Raw genomic sequence first — 15,800 nt, 5'->3', positions numbered from 1 at the left:
TCTAAGACTCTGAGAGTGAGTAACTATTTGCAAAAGATGGTGGCTACAGATGATGTGGAGGCTTACCTGATGGCTTTTGAAAGGACAGCCGAAAGAGAAGGGTGGCCTGCGTCTGAATGGGCAAGTCTCCTTGCGCCATTTCTGAGTGGAGAACCTCAGAAGGCATATTATGATTTGGAGCCTGAGCAGGCCAGTGACTATAAAAAGCTAAAAACAGAAATCTTGGCCCGCCTGGGAGTAACGACAGCAGTAAGGGCCCAGCGATTTCACTCCTGGACTTACAGTCAAGACAAAGCCGTGCGGTCACAGATGTTTGACTTGATACATCTTGCCAGGAAATGGCTACAGCCAGAGGTCAACTCAGCTAGTCACATTGTGGAACAGCTCGTGATGGACCGGTTCCTGCGAGGATTGCCTGTTTCCCTGCGGCGGTGGGTCAGCCAGAGTGAACCTAAAACTGCTGACGGTCTAGTTGCCCTGGTGGAACGCTATTTGACTGCCGGAGAGTTTCTACAAATCCCCAACCAGGAAAGACCTATAACCCCGAAGATCCAGAGTCCCAGTAAATTGGGTAAGACTGTTCCGGGGAAAAGGGGGTATCGGGAGGAGCAGATGGGTTTTTACAACCCGAGAGACATTACAGCAAGGGACAAGAGTTTTGTGAGGCAGGAAGGGTCCACAATAGCCTCAAAGATGTTGTCTAATGCTAATATTAAATGTTTTCAATGTAAAGAGTATGGACATTTTGCAAAGGACTGCCCTGAGAATGATGTTGCTATGGAATGTAATGTTGGCAATATGAGAGACAATTATTCATTGTACTCTCGCTCAGTATATGTAATTACCAAAAATGATTGTTTAAATGGCCACCCTTGGTGCACTGTAAGGGTGGAGGGAAATGAAATTAAAGCTTTGCTGGACTCTGGTAGCATGGTTACGCTCATAGACAGGGGTCTGTTGAGAAATACTCCTATTGATAATTACCAGAACCTAGATATTGCTTGTGTCCATGGGGACATACACAAGTATCCAACTGCTAAAGTACTTATTGAAACTCAAAATGGCCCTATAAATCATAGAGTTGGTTTAGTGTATAAATTAGTCCATGAAATGATAATAGGCAGAGATTTTCCCCATTTTTTGAATCTATGGGATGCTGCTGAGGAAAATTCACCGGATTCAGTAGAGGGCGCTGTTTGTGACTTTCCCTTTTCTGATTTATTGGGGGATGACTTAGACAAAATAACTCCTGCTAGAGGGAAACACTCAACCCCTATGGAAACCCTGGTTGGAGGTAATACTGAACAGAATAATACAGGTCAATCTAATATATCTGAACCTGATGTAGAAATAACTGACCTAGAGGTTAGCCCAAGTAACTTTAGGGCTGCACAATGGGAGGATCCAACTTTAGCTGCGGCTAGAAACTATATTTCCGTAAGAAATGGCACCCCCATTAATACTGATAAAGCACTCACCTATCCATACTTTGAAGTGGAAAATGATTTATTGTACAGAGTTGGGAAAAAGGAGTCTGTCAAACAGCTGTTAGTACCCCAGGCATATCGACACACTGTATTAAATCTGGCACATAGCCACATACTTGGGGGGCACTTGGGGATTGAAAAAACCAGAGAGAGAATTCTTAGGAGGTTTTATTGGCCAGGTGTAATGGCATCTATCACAAATTATTGTTCTTCTTGTCCTGAATGCCAATTAACTGCCCCTCTTACAGCATACCGTAGCGCCTTGGTGCCCTTACCCATAATTGAGGTCCCATTTGAACGCATTGGTATGGATTTTGTGGGTCCTCTTGTAAAGTCTGTAAGGGGGCACCAGCATATATTGGTAATAGTAGACTATGCTACACGTTACCCTGAGGCAATACCCATGCGTACTACTTCAGCAAAAGCAATTGCTAAGGAGTTAATGTTAATGTTCAGCCGTGTTGGGATTCCCAAAGAAATATTAACAGACCAAGGCACTCCATTTATGTCGAGAATTACAAAGGAGTTGTGTAATTTTCTTCATATAAAGCATCTGAAAACATCCGTATATCACCCACAAACTGATGGTCTGGTAGAGCGATTTAATAAAACACTAAAGGCTATGCTCAAAAAAGTAATTGATAAAGATGGAAAAAACTGGGATTTCCTTTTGCCTTATTTAATGTTTTCCATCCGAGAGGTCCCTCAAGCTTCTACTTGGTTTTCGCCCTTTGAACTTTTGTATGGAAGACACCCCAGAGGGTTGCTAGACATAGCTAAGGAGACTTGGGAACAGGAGTCAACCCCTCACAGAAGTGTGATTGAACATATAACTCAGATGCAGGATCGGATGACAGCCATTATGCCCATAGTTAGAGAACACATGGAAAATGCCCAACAGCACCAGCAGAAGAGCTATAATAGAAATGCCAGGGTTCGTGTGTTTAATCCAGGAGACAGAGTACTAGTCCTGGTTCCCACTGTAGAGAACAAATTTTTGGCAACATGGCATGGGCCATATGAAGTCATTGACAGAGTGGGGGAAGTAAATTACAAAGTAAGACAGCCTGGGAGGCGAAAGGAGGTACAGATTTACCATGTGAATTTACTTAAACCGTGGAAAGAAAGAGAAACACTTGTGGCTATAAAAACAGCAGACCTCCCTACAATGGAGGAGCATGAACCCGTAGTCAATATCTCAGAAACCCTGACTATCCACCAGAAGAGGGAGGTATCAGACTTCATCAGATTAAATAAAGATGTTTTCTCCTCAGTCCCAGGAAGAACTACGATAATAGAGCATGACATTGACACTGAACCGGGAAAAAGGATAAATCTAAAGCCATATAGAATACCTGAAGCCCGGAGGGAAGCAATCAAATTGGAAGTAAAGAAAATGCTGGACCTTGGGGTAATTGAAGAATATAATTAGAATGTCTTCCAGCGCCCAACCTAATTCCTTAAAGCTCCTGGATAATAGGGTACCTAGCTTACCCTAATTAGAAATACAAATACAACAATAGTCCAAGAGCGCCAAAGAGAAGGCAAAAGGAATAATCTGATAAATTAAGTGAAAATAAGTTAAAATTGGTCAAACATTTATTAACAAATCATAATTATTAACATGGATCCATGTGTACTATACATACATACATATACAAACTAAAAAGATTGAATTTTTTGAATATTAAAGATTGAATTTTTCGAATATAAAAACGATGTAAATGTAAAAGAAATATCTTATGAGGTCTCTCCAAAATAGGGAGATCAACAGATACGGAGATCAACAATGGGAGTTAAAAAACTTGCAGTGATGTAATATTGCATCTACTAAATGTGTCCAATAATTGTATTGTATCCAATGGACGTATCCAATAGATGTGTTCTGATAGTAAGACTTTCAATAAGGTAAATCCATAAGAAAAAATCCAGTACTGAAAACTAGTGAAGTCCAAACGAAAATTATGTGAATTCCATGATAAACAATATATATATATATATATATATATATATATATATATATATATATATATATATATATATATATATATATATATATATATATATATATAGTGAAAAAATTAAAAATGTAAAAATTATGAAAAAAACTGTAAAAAATATATATAAAAGATATATAAATATATAAAAATATATAAAAAATAGAAAAAATATATAAAAAATTGAAGAAGTGAAAAATGTGGAAAAAATGTGTTATAAATTGGTGAATAAGTACAATGAAATAAGGAATAGGTGTAATCCAAATTGATATTGAGTGTTAATAAGTGATCCTCCTTATAAGTGTTTCCTTATAGGTGAATGTCTTGTATGTATCCGTGTTGGTAGTGGAAGTTTTTCCTTCTGGTATCCTTTCAATAATTTCCTAGTAGTTCCTGTGAATAACAAAATATAACATAGTGCAATAACGTTTCCAAATATAAATGATATTAAAATAATGCTCACCAAATTGTCAACGCGTTTCGGCCTCTATATCAGGCCTTTCTCAAGACTCTTGAGAAAGGCCTGATATAGAGGCCGAAACGCGTTGGTAATTGAAGAATCCCAAAGTGACTGGAGTAGCCCAATTGTGCTTGTACCAAAGCCTGATGGCACAATCAGGTTTTGTAATGATTACCGGAAGCTGAATGCAATATCTAAGTTTGATGCATACCCCATGCCAAGGGTTGATGAACTTGTGGAGAGACTCGGGAGAGCCAGGTACCTTACCACATTGGATTTGACCAAGGGTTATTGGCAAGTGCCGCTTACAGGACGGGCAAAGGAAAAGACTGCCTTCTCTACTCCAGATGGGCTCTTCCAATACAAGGTGTTACCTTTTGGCCTACATGGTGCTCCAGCAACATTTCAAAGAATGATGGACCGGATCTTAAGGCCACATGCTCATTATGCTGCAGCTTACTTAGATGACGTGGTCATACATAGCGAAGATTGGGAGTCTCACTTGCCAAAAGTGCAAGCTGTCCTTAATTCCATAAGAAATGCCGGTCTGACAGCAAATCCGAGTAAATGTACCATTGGCTTGGAGGAGGCCAAGTATCTTGGCTATTCCATTGGAAGAGGAATAGTAAAGCCACAACTTGCTAAAGTTGAAGCCATAAGGAATTGGCCACGACCTATGACGAAGAAACAGGTCAGAACATTTCTTGGGCTTGTTGGCTACTACAGAAGGTTTATCTCCAACTTTGCTACTATAGCAGGTCCTTTAACTGACCTCACTAAAGCAAAAGCTCCAGTAATAGTGAAATGGTCCTCTGAAGCTGAACAGGCATTTCAAAATCTCAAGGAAGCCATCTGTAGACAACCAGTGTTAGTCACCCCTGATTTTTCAAAGGAGTTTGTTTTACAGACGGATGCCTCTGATGTAGGGCTTGGAGCAGTGCTTTCCCAGGAAAGTCAAAGTAAAGAGCACCCAATACTATACCTGAGCCGTAAACTTCAACCTAGAGAAAAGAACTATTCGATTGTTGAAAAGGAGTGTCTAGCAATTAAATGGGCTGTTGAAACTCTCAAATATTATTTGTTGGGCAGAAAATTTAGACTAGTTACTGATCATGCACCTCTCAAATGGATGAGTCAAAATAAGGATAATAATAGTAGAGTTACACGCTGGTTCCTTAGTTTGCAACCCTATCTCTTCTCAGTAGAACACAGGGCAGGAAGTAAACAGGGTAATGCTGATGGCCTTTCACGTATGCATACGCTTTTGGCCATGGTCGCTCACCCCACTAGGTCTGAGCTGGCGGGGAGGATGTGTGACAGAACCCAAGGCATAGTAATGGAAGGTGTCTATATTCCCTCAAAAGTGCTGCAGTGCGGGGTATGGTCTGACAACCCCAGGGAGAATTGTTATGTTTGTTTGCCACATAGAGAAAATATGTGATTTATTTCTGGGTCCCTGGGGTGGAGTATTTGGAGAGTAGGGTGGGCCAGTGCTCCACCCCGCAGTTTGCAGGTAGCACATTATGTCAAAAAGTCCAGTCCAGGAATTCTGTCTGACTCAGCTAGCTACTCACCTGCATATGGTAATTGACAGCAGGTGCTAATAAAATCCCCAGTCAGGGTTTGAGAGGTAGATTTTTGCCAGCAGTAAAGGAAAACTGCAAACACTCTCCTGAGAGACTGAGAGGAATTATATCTAAAGGACAAAGTTTGAAAGGTCTGTGCAATATTACTTTTGTGAAAAGCTACTTAGTGCAGACAGTTGTACTTGTTAGTAAGTGCTCAGTGGAGCAAGCCTCTTTTGTTTTGTTTATGTTTATTTTGCCTGTCTTTGCCAGACCTGATAATAAACGGACTGTATTTTATAAAGCTACAACCTTGTGTGGTGTTTCCAGCTTTGAGGACTGTGTGTTTCCAAGATCCCAGGTCACAATATATATATATATATATATATATGTGTGTGTAAAAATAACATCATAATATATAGTACATAAAAATGGGTGTCTTGTGGACTTTAAACCAGGGCACCATTGCCTAGTATCAAATTTACTTCATTATCTTGGTATCCATTGATGAAAATCTTACTTGGGTAGGCTCAGGAGCAGAAATGCACTACTGGGAACTAGCTGTTGATTCATGGCAGCACATATATGCCTCTAGTCATTGGCTCATTAGGTGTGCTCAGCTAGCTCTCAGTTGGGCATTGCTGTCCTGGAGCTGACTTTATTTGTTTTATTTGTTTGCAGGGGTTAAACAAATAGCTATATGAAGTAATAGTGCAATAATAATGCCCCTTTAAGTATGCACGTTTTGTACCAAAATTTTGTATATACAGTTAAAGTCCTAAATATTATTAATTGTCGTTCGTAACTAAAATGAATGTAATTTTGAGGTGTTTTATCTTTACCATGTGTAAGTATAATGTAGTCCCACTGTTAGTGACTGCACCTTCATACAAAAAAAGGTTCGTGCGTCTCTGCTCTAATGCATTCCATATTCTTCTTGCATCCTATTTGTCTTTATTAAACTTCTAATCATTATTCCCTCTGTCCCACACGTGCTGTACTTATGATATACAACAGGATTTATTTGGAGTTATTTCACATGTACAGTATAACTATTGCTTTATGCATAAAATAATTCACACTAACCAAACTGTTGATTTCTTGCAGGAAGTGTCACCTAATTACACCCAGGGCACGTTAAGAAGATACCTCGTTCAAAACTCTGAACCGGTAAGAGCTTATTAGTCATTTTCATGCAGTTTATTTGGTGAAATTGCCTAAATGTATTTATTGATGCCCTTGAATAAAAGCTTCAAGGACAATTACTTAGTGAAGACTGACTCTCACAACACACTGACATAATCCTAAGTATCGGTTTTGGATGATTCAACTGTAAGCAGTTATTTAACCTCTTAAGAGTCTTATACTTTTTATATCTCTTTAGTCATAATAATGAAAGGAATAGTCTATTCAAAATTAAACTTTGATTCAGATAGAGCATGCAAATTCAAGCAACTTTCTAATTTACTCCTATTATCAATTTTTCTTTGTTTGTTATCTTTATTTGAAAAAGCAGGAATGTAAGCATAGGAGCAGGCCCATTTTTGGTTCAGCACCTGGGTAGCGCTTTGTAATTGGTGTCTAAATGTAGCCACCAATCAGCGAGCGCTACTAGGTGCTGACTCAAAAATGGGTTGGCTCCTAAACTTGCATTCAAATAAAGATACCAAGAGAAGAAAGAGAAAAATTGATAAAAGGAGTAGATTAAAAAGTTATTTTTGACTAGACTATCCCTTTAAAAATATTCTTGTAAAAAAAAATCCAGCATGTGAGTAGGTTTTTATCTTGAATATTTTTTGTTAAATGTGAAAACGTATGATCATAGCAAAGACAAAGAAATAGAAGTACCTGGTAAAGCAAATCGTGTAGCGTCTGTTAGTTGTGTACATATATAAATATATATCTAATCAGCCCAAACCTAGAAAATGTATGTCTCCCTCTCCTGTGAATAATTCCAAGATTATTGTTGTCTAAGTTATGCCTATTTCATTCACTTCCCACCCCTCCGCCCTCCTTATCCATTCCTCTTCCAATCACAAGCCACTTGCAGTTTTTTACATTAGGTGGTTACGCAGTTAAATGGATAAAAAAGTGCAAAAAGACAATGCTCTTAAGTTATACCATTTTATTATTTTACTATTGATTGTATAATTGTATAGGGATTAAACACATATTTAAAGTCTGCTCCAGAGCAGCAGTGCACTTTTGGGAGATAGCTGAACACATCTGGTGAGCCATTGATGAGGTATATTTGTGTAGCCACCAATACCAGCTAGAGCTCAGTAGTGTAGGATATGTGTATATTATTGTTCAACAAAAGATACCAAGAGAACAAAATAAAAGCACATTTAAAAATGTCTTAAATGTTCTATCTGAATCATACAAATTACATTTTTACTTTCCTATACTTTAACTGCAAGTCATTTAGAGACTAAATACTAAAAAATTGACTAATACTACCTTAAATAAGAATTGAATATGTAACGACTCAACAGTTCCACCTTAATTAAAATGAAGGTATGTAGAAATCAACATAGTCCGATCAAAAGAAAGAAAATTAGACCAATGACTGGCAATTGTCCCCTTTAAATATTTGAACCAACGTAAGTGGAGTATGTTTTATAAAGCCCTAAACTGGTGAAACACGTAGAATATACTCCACAAGATTAGAGAGGAGACCCTTCCAACTGATGAGCCTGTAAACTTGTATGCAGCTGGAAACTTAAGTGTTCCTTGTAATCAAGAGACCTAGTGAAATTTATAGGAGTGCATTTGCACAGTGAAGACAGGTGCCTGAAAAATCACGAGGATCTGCAACAAGTGATCTCCACTTTGAGAAGCAAGTGAAGAGAATGCCGAATAGACTGAGGTGCATGTATAAGGTATTACAAATTTATTATACACAGTAGTATAAAACACAAATAAAAATTGAGTTCATGGATCCATGATTGACAAATTAAAATCAACAATCTGAATATTAAAGCAGCTTGAATATATGCAGTGGATAAGAAGGGGGGGGGGTCCAATTTGGATGTAAATAGTTAATTCCAATGGTATTGTCATAATAAAGTTATTGTGCAAAAAATTGTCCCAAGCAAAAAACAAAAATATATAAGTTTGTGTTGCTGTAAGAGAGTATCCAATAAAGTAAAAAGTGGTGGTGTGGAAACATTTGTGGTGATGAAATTCCAAAGTCACTCCAATGTGACAATAAAAAAGTGAAAAAAATTAAAAAATGTAGTGAAAAAAAAAAATGGTTTGAAAAAATTTGTGGAAAACAATCAAGTGGAAATTTCAAAATGAAGTAAAAGTGGTGAATTAGGCCTTCTATTTCTAGTGTTCCATCAAAAAATGTGCCTAAGTTATCCTGTGAAGCAAAAAGAAAACAATATTGTAGATAATGTGATACACCTTATTAAGGTATAGGAAATAAGCTTGTCAACGCGTTTCGGCCTAATAAACAGGCCTTTTTCAAGACTTTATAACTAAGTAAGCTGACTTGGTGTATATAAAGTAATTGTTCCAATAATTGGTGTTTGGGCGCCAAGATTTACTTCCACCCACTTCCTGTACAGTGTATTGTGAGTTTGGACAGATCGATATGGTAAAGTGCTGTTTATAAATGTTACTTACAATCTTTTGTTACCATATTAATTGTTTGCCCCAAGTGTATATGATATTGTGTTTCTTGTGACTTCGTTTATTCCAATTTAATTACGATGTATTCTGTTGTTGGTATCAGCTGATAACGTAATTTCCAGTTTCTGGTATATGACGTAATTTCCGGAACGTCACTTCCGGTTTCAATTTAGCCGGATGTTTTTTTTTTTTGTTTTTTTTTGTAAAGAATTTTTTTATTGAGGGAATAACAGTTACAAGGACCGTAAACGGTTTGCTCCATCAAACTTATGACAAAAAGGAGATGCAAAATATATATCGCGGACATAAGAAATACATAGACACATATTTAGGGATAGTTCCCTTATTATAACAGTTACATAGTGTTCCCAAGTTGAAACATAGCTCAAATGATGATGTATTGGGGAGCAAACCTAAAAGCGCCCTCTTTTTCCTCAGACACCTGAGGCCACTTTTGGACCCCAATAGAATCAATTTGCTAATCAGAGGATTTTTGGGTAATGCAGGCCCAATCAAGGCCTACACTTTACAGGTTCCTTCATATGTCTACTAGGACCCTGGATAGGTCCGGAAAACTAGTATCAAAATTGAAGGAGATGGTAAACTTAAACATAACATTAAAAATACACATGCTAAACATTATATCAGTGTAACAAAGGTAAAGGAATATAACTAATCGCAGTCAAGTCTAGTTGCACTATGTTGATAGAGGAGCGATCATGACATCCCTAGGTGTCCATACACATCCAGTTTATAGTTAAAATTAACCAATGTCTCTATTCATTTTTATTCATCCCATAAGATCCTATTCTGTGGAAACGTGGGAAACACTTATGTTAGTTACCTTAGACCTTCTAGCATTTGAGCAACCTACCAATAAATCTATCATATATATTGAATATATACTTGAGCTAATATTTATACCAAAATTGTAGGGGCAGCCAGTTTGTAGACTTTGATACACAAAATAATACAGATAATACATCTTTCAATATTAAGATCCGGAGAGCCATTCCTACACGCATACACGTAAAAACCATACCAGAGGCTCCACGAATAGGACAGAGACTGCCTAACTCTGTCAAATAGTGAGTGTGGAGGATAAACTATTTATCCCTTACCTCACAGTGGGGGGGGGGGGGGGAGGGGCGGCTTCAGGGTTGGTGATGGAGTCCCCTTCCTTGGATAAGCCATGTAACCTAAATTATATTTGGTGTAAAAGTTCTCCCCCTCACATCTTATATTATCAATAGGGGACCACCATAATTTTCAGGGAGCTGACTCATTACAATTGTATGTGCAAAAGAGTCCCAGGAGAGGTATAATAGGGCTCTAGGGATGTTAACTTTAGTGAATATATATTTACCGGAAATAATTAACCAGATTGATTCACTAACGGATACATAATTAGTCTAAACATCAAGGTCCTTACTTAGTATACTTATTTATCGGCTTAAATTGACACTGAAGTTGTAATGCATAGATAGCACTCTCATAACATTTAGTTCCACATATAGTCTTTGTCCAGCCATCCAGCACATAGAGTGCAGTGTTAGTTCAGCCCAAGGGCTTCATAAAAACAGTATATACCGTTCAGCAACTGGACTCTTAATAAACTGTAAAATTAAAATCACCAGACATCACATCAGCGAAACGTCAATGTCCTGTAACTCAAATCAGCATTCAGTGTTTCTCTTCAGCCTACTCCTGTCCTACAGGCCGGTGATAAAGCTGCATGGCCAGGCTCCACACAGCCCGTTGGGGCAGTTTCAATCACAGCTAGTCTCCCAAACAGGAGCCTGGGCAAGACCAAAGATGGCTGACCTGCACTGAATTCCTGCGAAGGGGAGCGCCGAATACTTTTTTCCTGCCAACCCACGGCACGTTGTGGTCTCAAAACCAGGGGACCCAGGAGACATGGAGTGGGTAACGCCATCATCAAGAAATAACCCCCGCCCAGGAGACCCAGCCATGTGCCCGTCCAGCAGACTCCCCTCACTCGGGGAGCGCAACAATTTCTCAGTGAAAGTTAGCGTGGGCTGAGTAAATATGTCCTCTCTAGGCAGCGAATACAGGTTGGGCTGCATATCTCTACATTTGACTCTGACAGGGCCCGTCTCCCCCACCGCCACTACCGCAGCAGCAGAGTACCGAAACTCCATCAGACTGCATTTTCATTAAGAGGGTATCAAACCTGGCCAGCATTGCGATTTCAAAATCTTTCAGCAAGGCTTGTGCTGCGCTATATAGTTCCTTCATTTTGCAAATTATTAGAGTCCGTGCAGTGCAGATAGTAACGGTGCGTAGTGCTGCATAGGGGCTAGATCCTCTCAAACAGCAGATCGAGTGTCCATGTCCAGCTGGTAATGATCCTTATGACCCTTGCGATTCTGGGCTGACAACGCTTACCCTTCAGGGTGAGGTGAGGGATCATTTGCGGTAAGGAGTCCCAGCTGCTCTTACCATCTCGGCCTAAGGGCCCAAGGCTGGAGTTCCCCCAGTTCCACTACTCTCGGCTTTTGCTGGCACATCAATGACAGCCTGACTGGTCACTTAGTTACAAGGTTGATCTAGTACAAATTTGTATGTAGTAATATTGATTTTTATCTCACTTATGCATAATTATCTGAGGAGCTCTGGTCACACACGTCTGCTCTGGGAGCTAGCTAGCTCCGCCCCCCTTAGCCGGATGTTTTGACCGGATGTTTTGCTGTGTTTCGTACCGGACAAATTATAGACCTCTTTTATGATTGGTCTAATTTAACATTCTTGTCCATTTAAACACTGTTTCGAATAGTCCTTCAAAATAGCCTTTTTATTGGATCTATATAACTACATTTTTTAATCCATTGCATAATATCATCCTTAAGAAGATTTTATTGCTATTCAGCAAGTTCCCAAAGTGATTTCTGTCAGTACATGACTGTATGTCTATAATTTGTCCGGTACGAAACACAGCAAAACATCTGGTCAAAACATCCGGCTTAATTGAAATTGGAAGTGACATTCCAGAAATTACGTCATATACCAGAAACCGGAAATGACGCTATCAACCGATACCAGCAACAGAAAACATTGTAATTAAATTAGAATAAACAAACTCACAAGAAACTCAATATCATATACACTTAGGGCAAACAATTAATTAATATGGTAACAAAAGATTGTAAGTAACATTTATAAACAGCACTTGACCATATCGATCTGTCCAAACTCACAATACACTGTACAGGAAGTGGGCAGGACCAAATCTTGGCGCCCAAACACTTACCAACTATTGGAACAATTACTCTATATAAACCAAGTCAGCTTATTCAGTTATATAGTCTTGAAAAAGGCCTGTTCAGGCTGAAACGCGTCAACTAATTGGTAAGCTTATTTCCTATACCTTAATAAGGTGTATCACATTATCTACAATATTGTTTTCTTTTTGCTTTACAGGATAACTTAGACACATTTTTGATGGAACACTATAAATAGAAGGCCTAATTCACCACTTTTACTTAAAATTGAAATTTCCACTTAACTGTTTTCCACAATTTTTTTTCAAACCATTTTTTTTCACTACCTTTTTTTTAAAAATGTTTTCACTTTTTATTGTCATATTCGAGTGACTTTGGAATTTCATCATCACAACTGTTTCCCCACAACCACTTGTTACTTTATTGGATACTCTCTTACAGCAACACAAACTTATATATTTTTGTTTTTTGCTTGGGACACTTTTTTGCACAATGACTTTATTGGGACAATACCATTGGAATTAACTATTTACATCCAAATTGGAACCCCCCCCCCTTCTTATTCACTGCATATATTCAAGCTACTTTAATATTCAGATTGTTGATTTTTAATACAAACATTGTATTTTATGCTATTAATGCTGTTGATTTTAATTTGTTAATCATGGATCCATGAACTCAGTCTTTATTTGTGTTTTATACTACTGTGTATAATAAATTTGTAATACCTTATACATGCACCTCAGCCTATTTGGCGCTCTCTTCACTTGCTTCTCAAACTGATATTTATTAGGTCTACTAGGAGACCTATTGAAGTGAGCAGTAGGTGTACCCACCTGCGCTAGGTCTACTAACTTACATACACTTCCACAAGTGATCTCCACCATCGCTGGAAACGGAACACTTTCACACTCTGGATATCGCAAACAAAAAGCTGTATCTGCAATTCACCAAGAAAACTGAAGAATACACCAACAAAATTCCTCATCACATGCTTCTGTACCATCTGGATAGATACAGTATCACTGTTTGATACAACAGATTTTGGTATCGTCATTCAGGAGGAACGTCAGCCTATTGTGGAAACACGTCCACCAATCAGATGAGAGATGAATCGGCTCACTTGTTAACAAAAACACAATGCAACTTGGACAATTTCTGTTGACAAAAATGACCTAGTTGGGATTCATAAAACCGTAAGGTGCCTAACTACTCATTCTTGAATGATTTTATTGATAACGTTTATAAGGGACACGTTCCATATTGGATTTTATATTCAGCTAATCATTTGGTTTGCATATGATTTTTAGCAAGTTTGATTGATCATAGAGATCTTTTAAAAAAAGATAAAAAAATATTATTCATTGATTTAACTTGGTGTGGATATCACATTGATTGCTTTAACAGTATATATCTTGATATTATAACAGATTATATATATATATATATATATATATATAATGTGTGTTTTATTCAGCGCAATCCTACTCTAGTTTGTTTGGCAGCACTATATCCTGCCATGTAGTGCTCAAGATGCATACCAAGGTATCTCTTCAACAAATTGGGTTTCATATCCATTTAAGCATAAATATGATTAATTAATGGCAGCACATGTATGCCTCTAGTCATTGGCTCATTAGGTGTGTTCAGCTAGCTCCCAGTTGTGCATTGCTGTCCTGGAACTGACGTCATTTGTTTTATCCCTTTGCAGGGGTTAAACAAATAAATATATAAGGCAATAGCACAATAATAATGTCCTTTTAATATGCACATTTGTACCAAAATTGAGTAGTATATACAGTTAAATTAAAGTCCTAAATAGTAGTAATTGTCGTTCGTAAATAAAATGAATGTAATTTTGAGGTGTTTTATCTTTACCATGTGTAAGTATAATGTAGTCCCACTGTTAGTGACTGCACCTTCATACAAAAAAAGGTTTGTGCGTCTGCTCTAATGCATTCCATATTCTTCTTGTATCTTATTTGTCTTTATTAAACTTCTAATGATTATTCTGTCCCACACGTGCTGTACTTATGATATACAACAGGATTTATTTGGAGTTATTTAACATGTACAGTATAACTATTGCATAAAATAATTCACACTAACCAAACTGTTGATTTCTTGCAGGAAGTGTCACCTAATTATTCCCAGGGCACGTTAAGAAGATACCTCGTTCAAAACTCTGAACCGGTAAGAGCTTATTAGTCATTTTCATGCAGTTTATTTGGTGAAATTGCCTAAATGTATTTATTGATGCCCTTTAATAAAAGCTTCAAGGACAATTACTTAGTGAAGACTGACTCTCACAACACACTGACATAATCCTAAGTATTGGTTTTGGGTGATTCAACTGTAAGCAATTATTTAACCTCTTAAGAGTCTTATACTTTTTATATCTTAGTCATAATAATGAAACATGTTCTGGTAAAAAAAAAAAATCCAGCATGTAAGTAGGTTTTTATCTTGAATGATTTTTGTTAAACGTGAAAAAGTATGATCATAGCAAAGACAAAGAAATAGAAGTACCTGGTAAAGGAAAATTGTTTGTCTATTAGTCGTGTACATATATAAATATAAATCTGATCAGCCCAAACCCTCTCCTTCTGTGAATAATGCCCAGATTATTATTGTCTAAGTTATGCCTTTTTCTCTTGTAAGGTGTATCCAGTCCACGGCTTCATCCTTTACTTGTGGGATATTCTCCTTCCTAACAGGAAGTGGCAAAGAGAGCACACAGCAGAGCTGTCCATATAGCTCCCCCTCTAGCTCCACCCCCAGTACCTATTTTATTCACTTCCCACCCCTTCACCCTCCTCGTCCATTCCTCTTCCAATTACAAGCCACTTGCAGTTTTTTTACATTAGGTGGTTACGCAGTTAAATGGATAAAAAAAAAGTGCAAAAAGACAATGCTCTTAAGTTGCACCATTATTTTATTTTACTATTGATTGTATATATTAGTCTGTTTAACCCTTGTAAAAGGATTAAACACATGTTTAAAGTCCGCTCCAGAGCAGCAGTGCACTTTTAGGAGCTAGCTGAACACATCTGGTGAGCCAATGACGAGAGGTATCATTTGTGTAGCCATCATGCAAATTAAACTTTTATTTTCTTATACCTTCAACTGCAAGTCATTTAGAGACCACAATAATTGATTTGGGATTGGGATTTTTCTCTCAGAAGGAATTAAAAGCACATTATTTTTCAAGACAAAGTTATGATAAGCTAGAGGGAAGAAGGGCTGTTTAAATGATGGCGTGTTATCAAAAGCCTAGGTAATATGACAAGAACCTTGGCATTCTTACCCAGTTTGGCACACACACAAAAAATTGTTGGCATGAATGGGCTACTATAATAATTATCACTGCTAGTGCTAGACTGCTTTTTAGAGAATTTTGCAAATAAATA

The 15,800-nt window shown here is 37.7% G+C and overlaps 1 protein-coding gene across 5 annotated transcripts in view; it reads left to right on the top strand.

Moving 5' to 3' along the window:
* The window catches only part of POF1B (POF1B actin binding protein), a 198,254-nt gene that overhangs the window by 91,036 nt on the left and 91,418 nt on the right, over positions 1-15,800 (top strand). For 2 of the 5 annotated variants that reach the window (XM_053699347.1, XM_053699345.1), the window contains 2 exons: positions 6,617-6,679; positions 14,521-14,583. In XM_053699347.1, coding sequence (XP_053555322.1) covers positions 6,617-6,679; positions 14,521-14,583 — 126 coding nt within the window. The remainder of the gene's footprint in view (positions 1-6,616; positions 6,680-14,520; positions 14,584-15,800) is intronic. The other 3 variants (XM_053699349.1, XM_053699348.1, XM_053699346.1) reach the window with 2 other exon arrangements.

The sequence above is a fragment of the Bombina bombina genome, chromosome 1 (assembly GCF_027579735.1).
Source record: "Bombina bombina isolate aBomBom1 chromosome 1, aBomBom1.pri, whole genome shotgun sequence".
In the NCBI taxonomy this organism is placed as follows: domain Eukaryota; kingdom Metazoa; phylum Chordata; class Amphibia; order Anura; family Bombinatoridae; genus Bombina; species Bombina bombina.
This window is presented reverse-complemented; position numbering and strand designations above follow the sequence as displayed.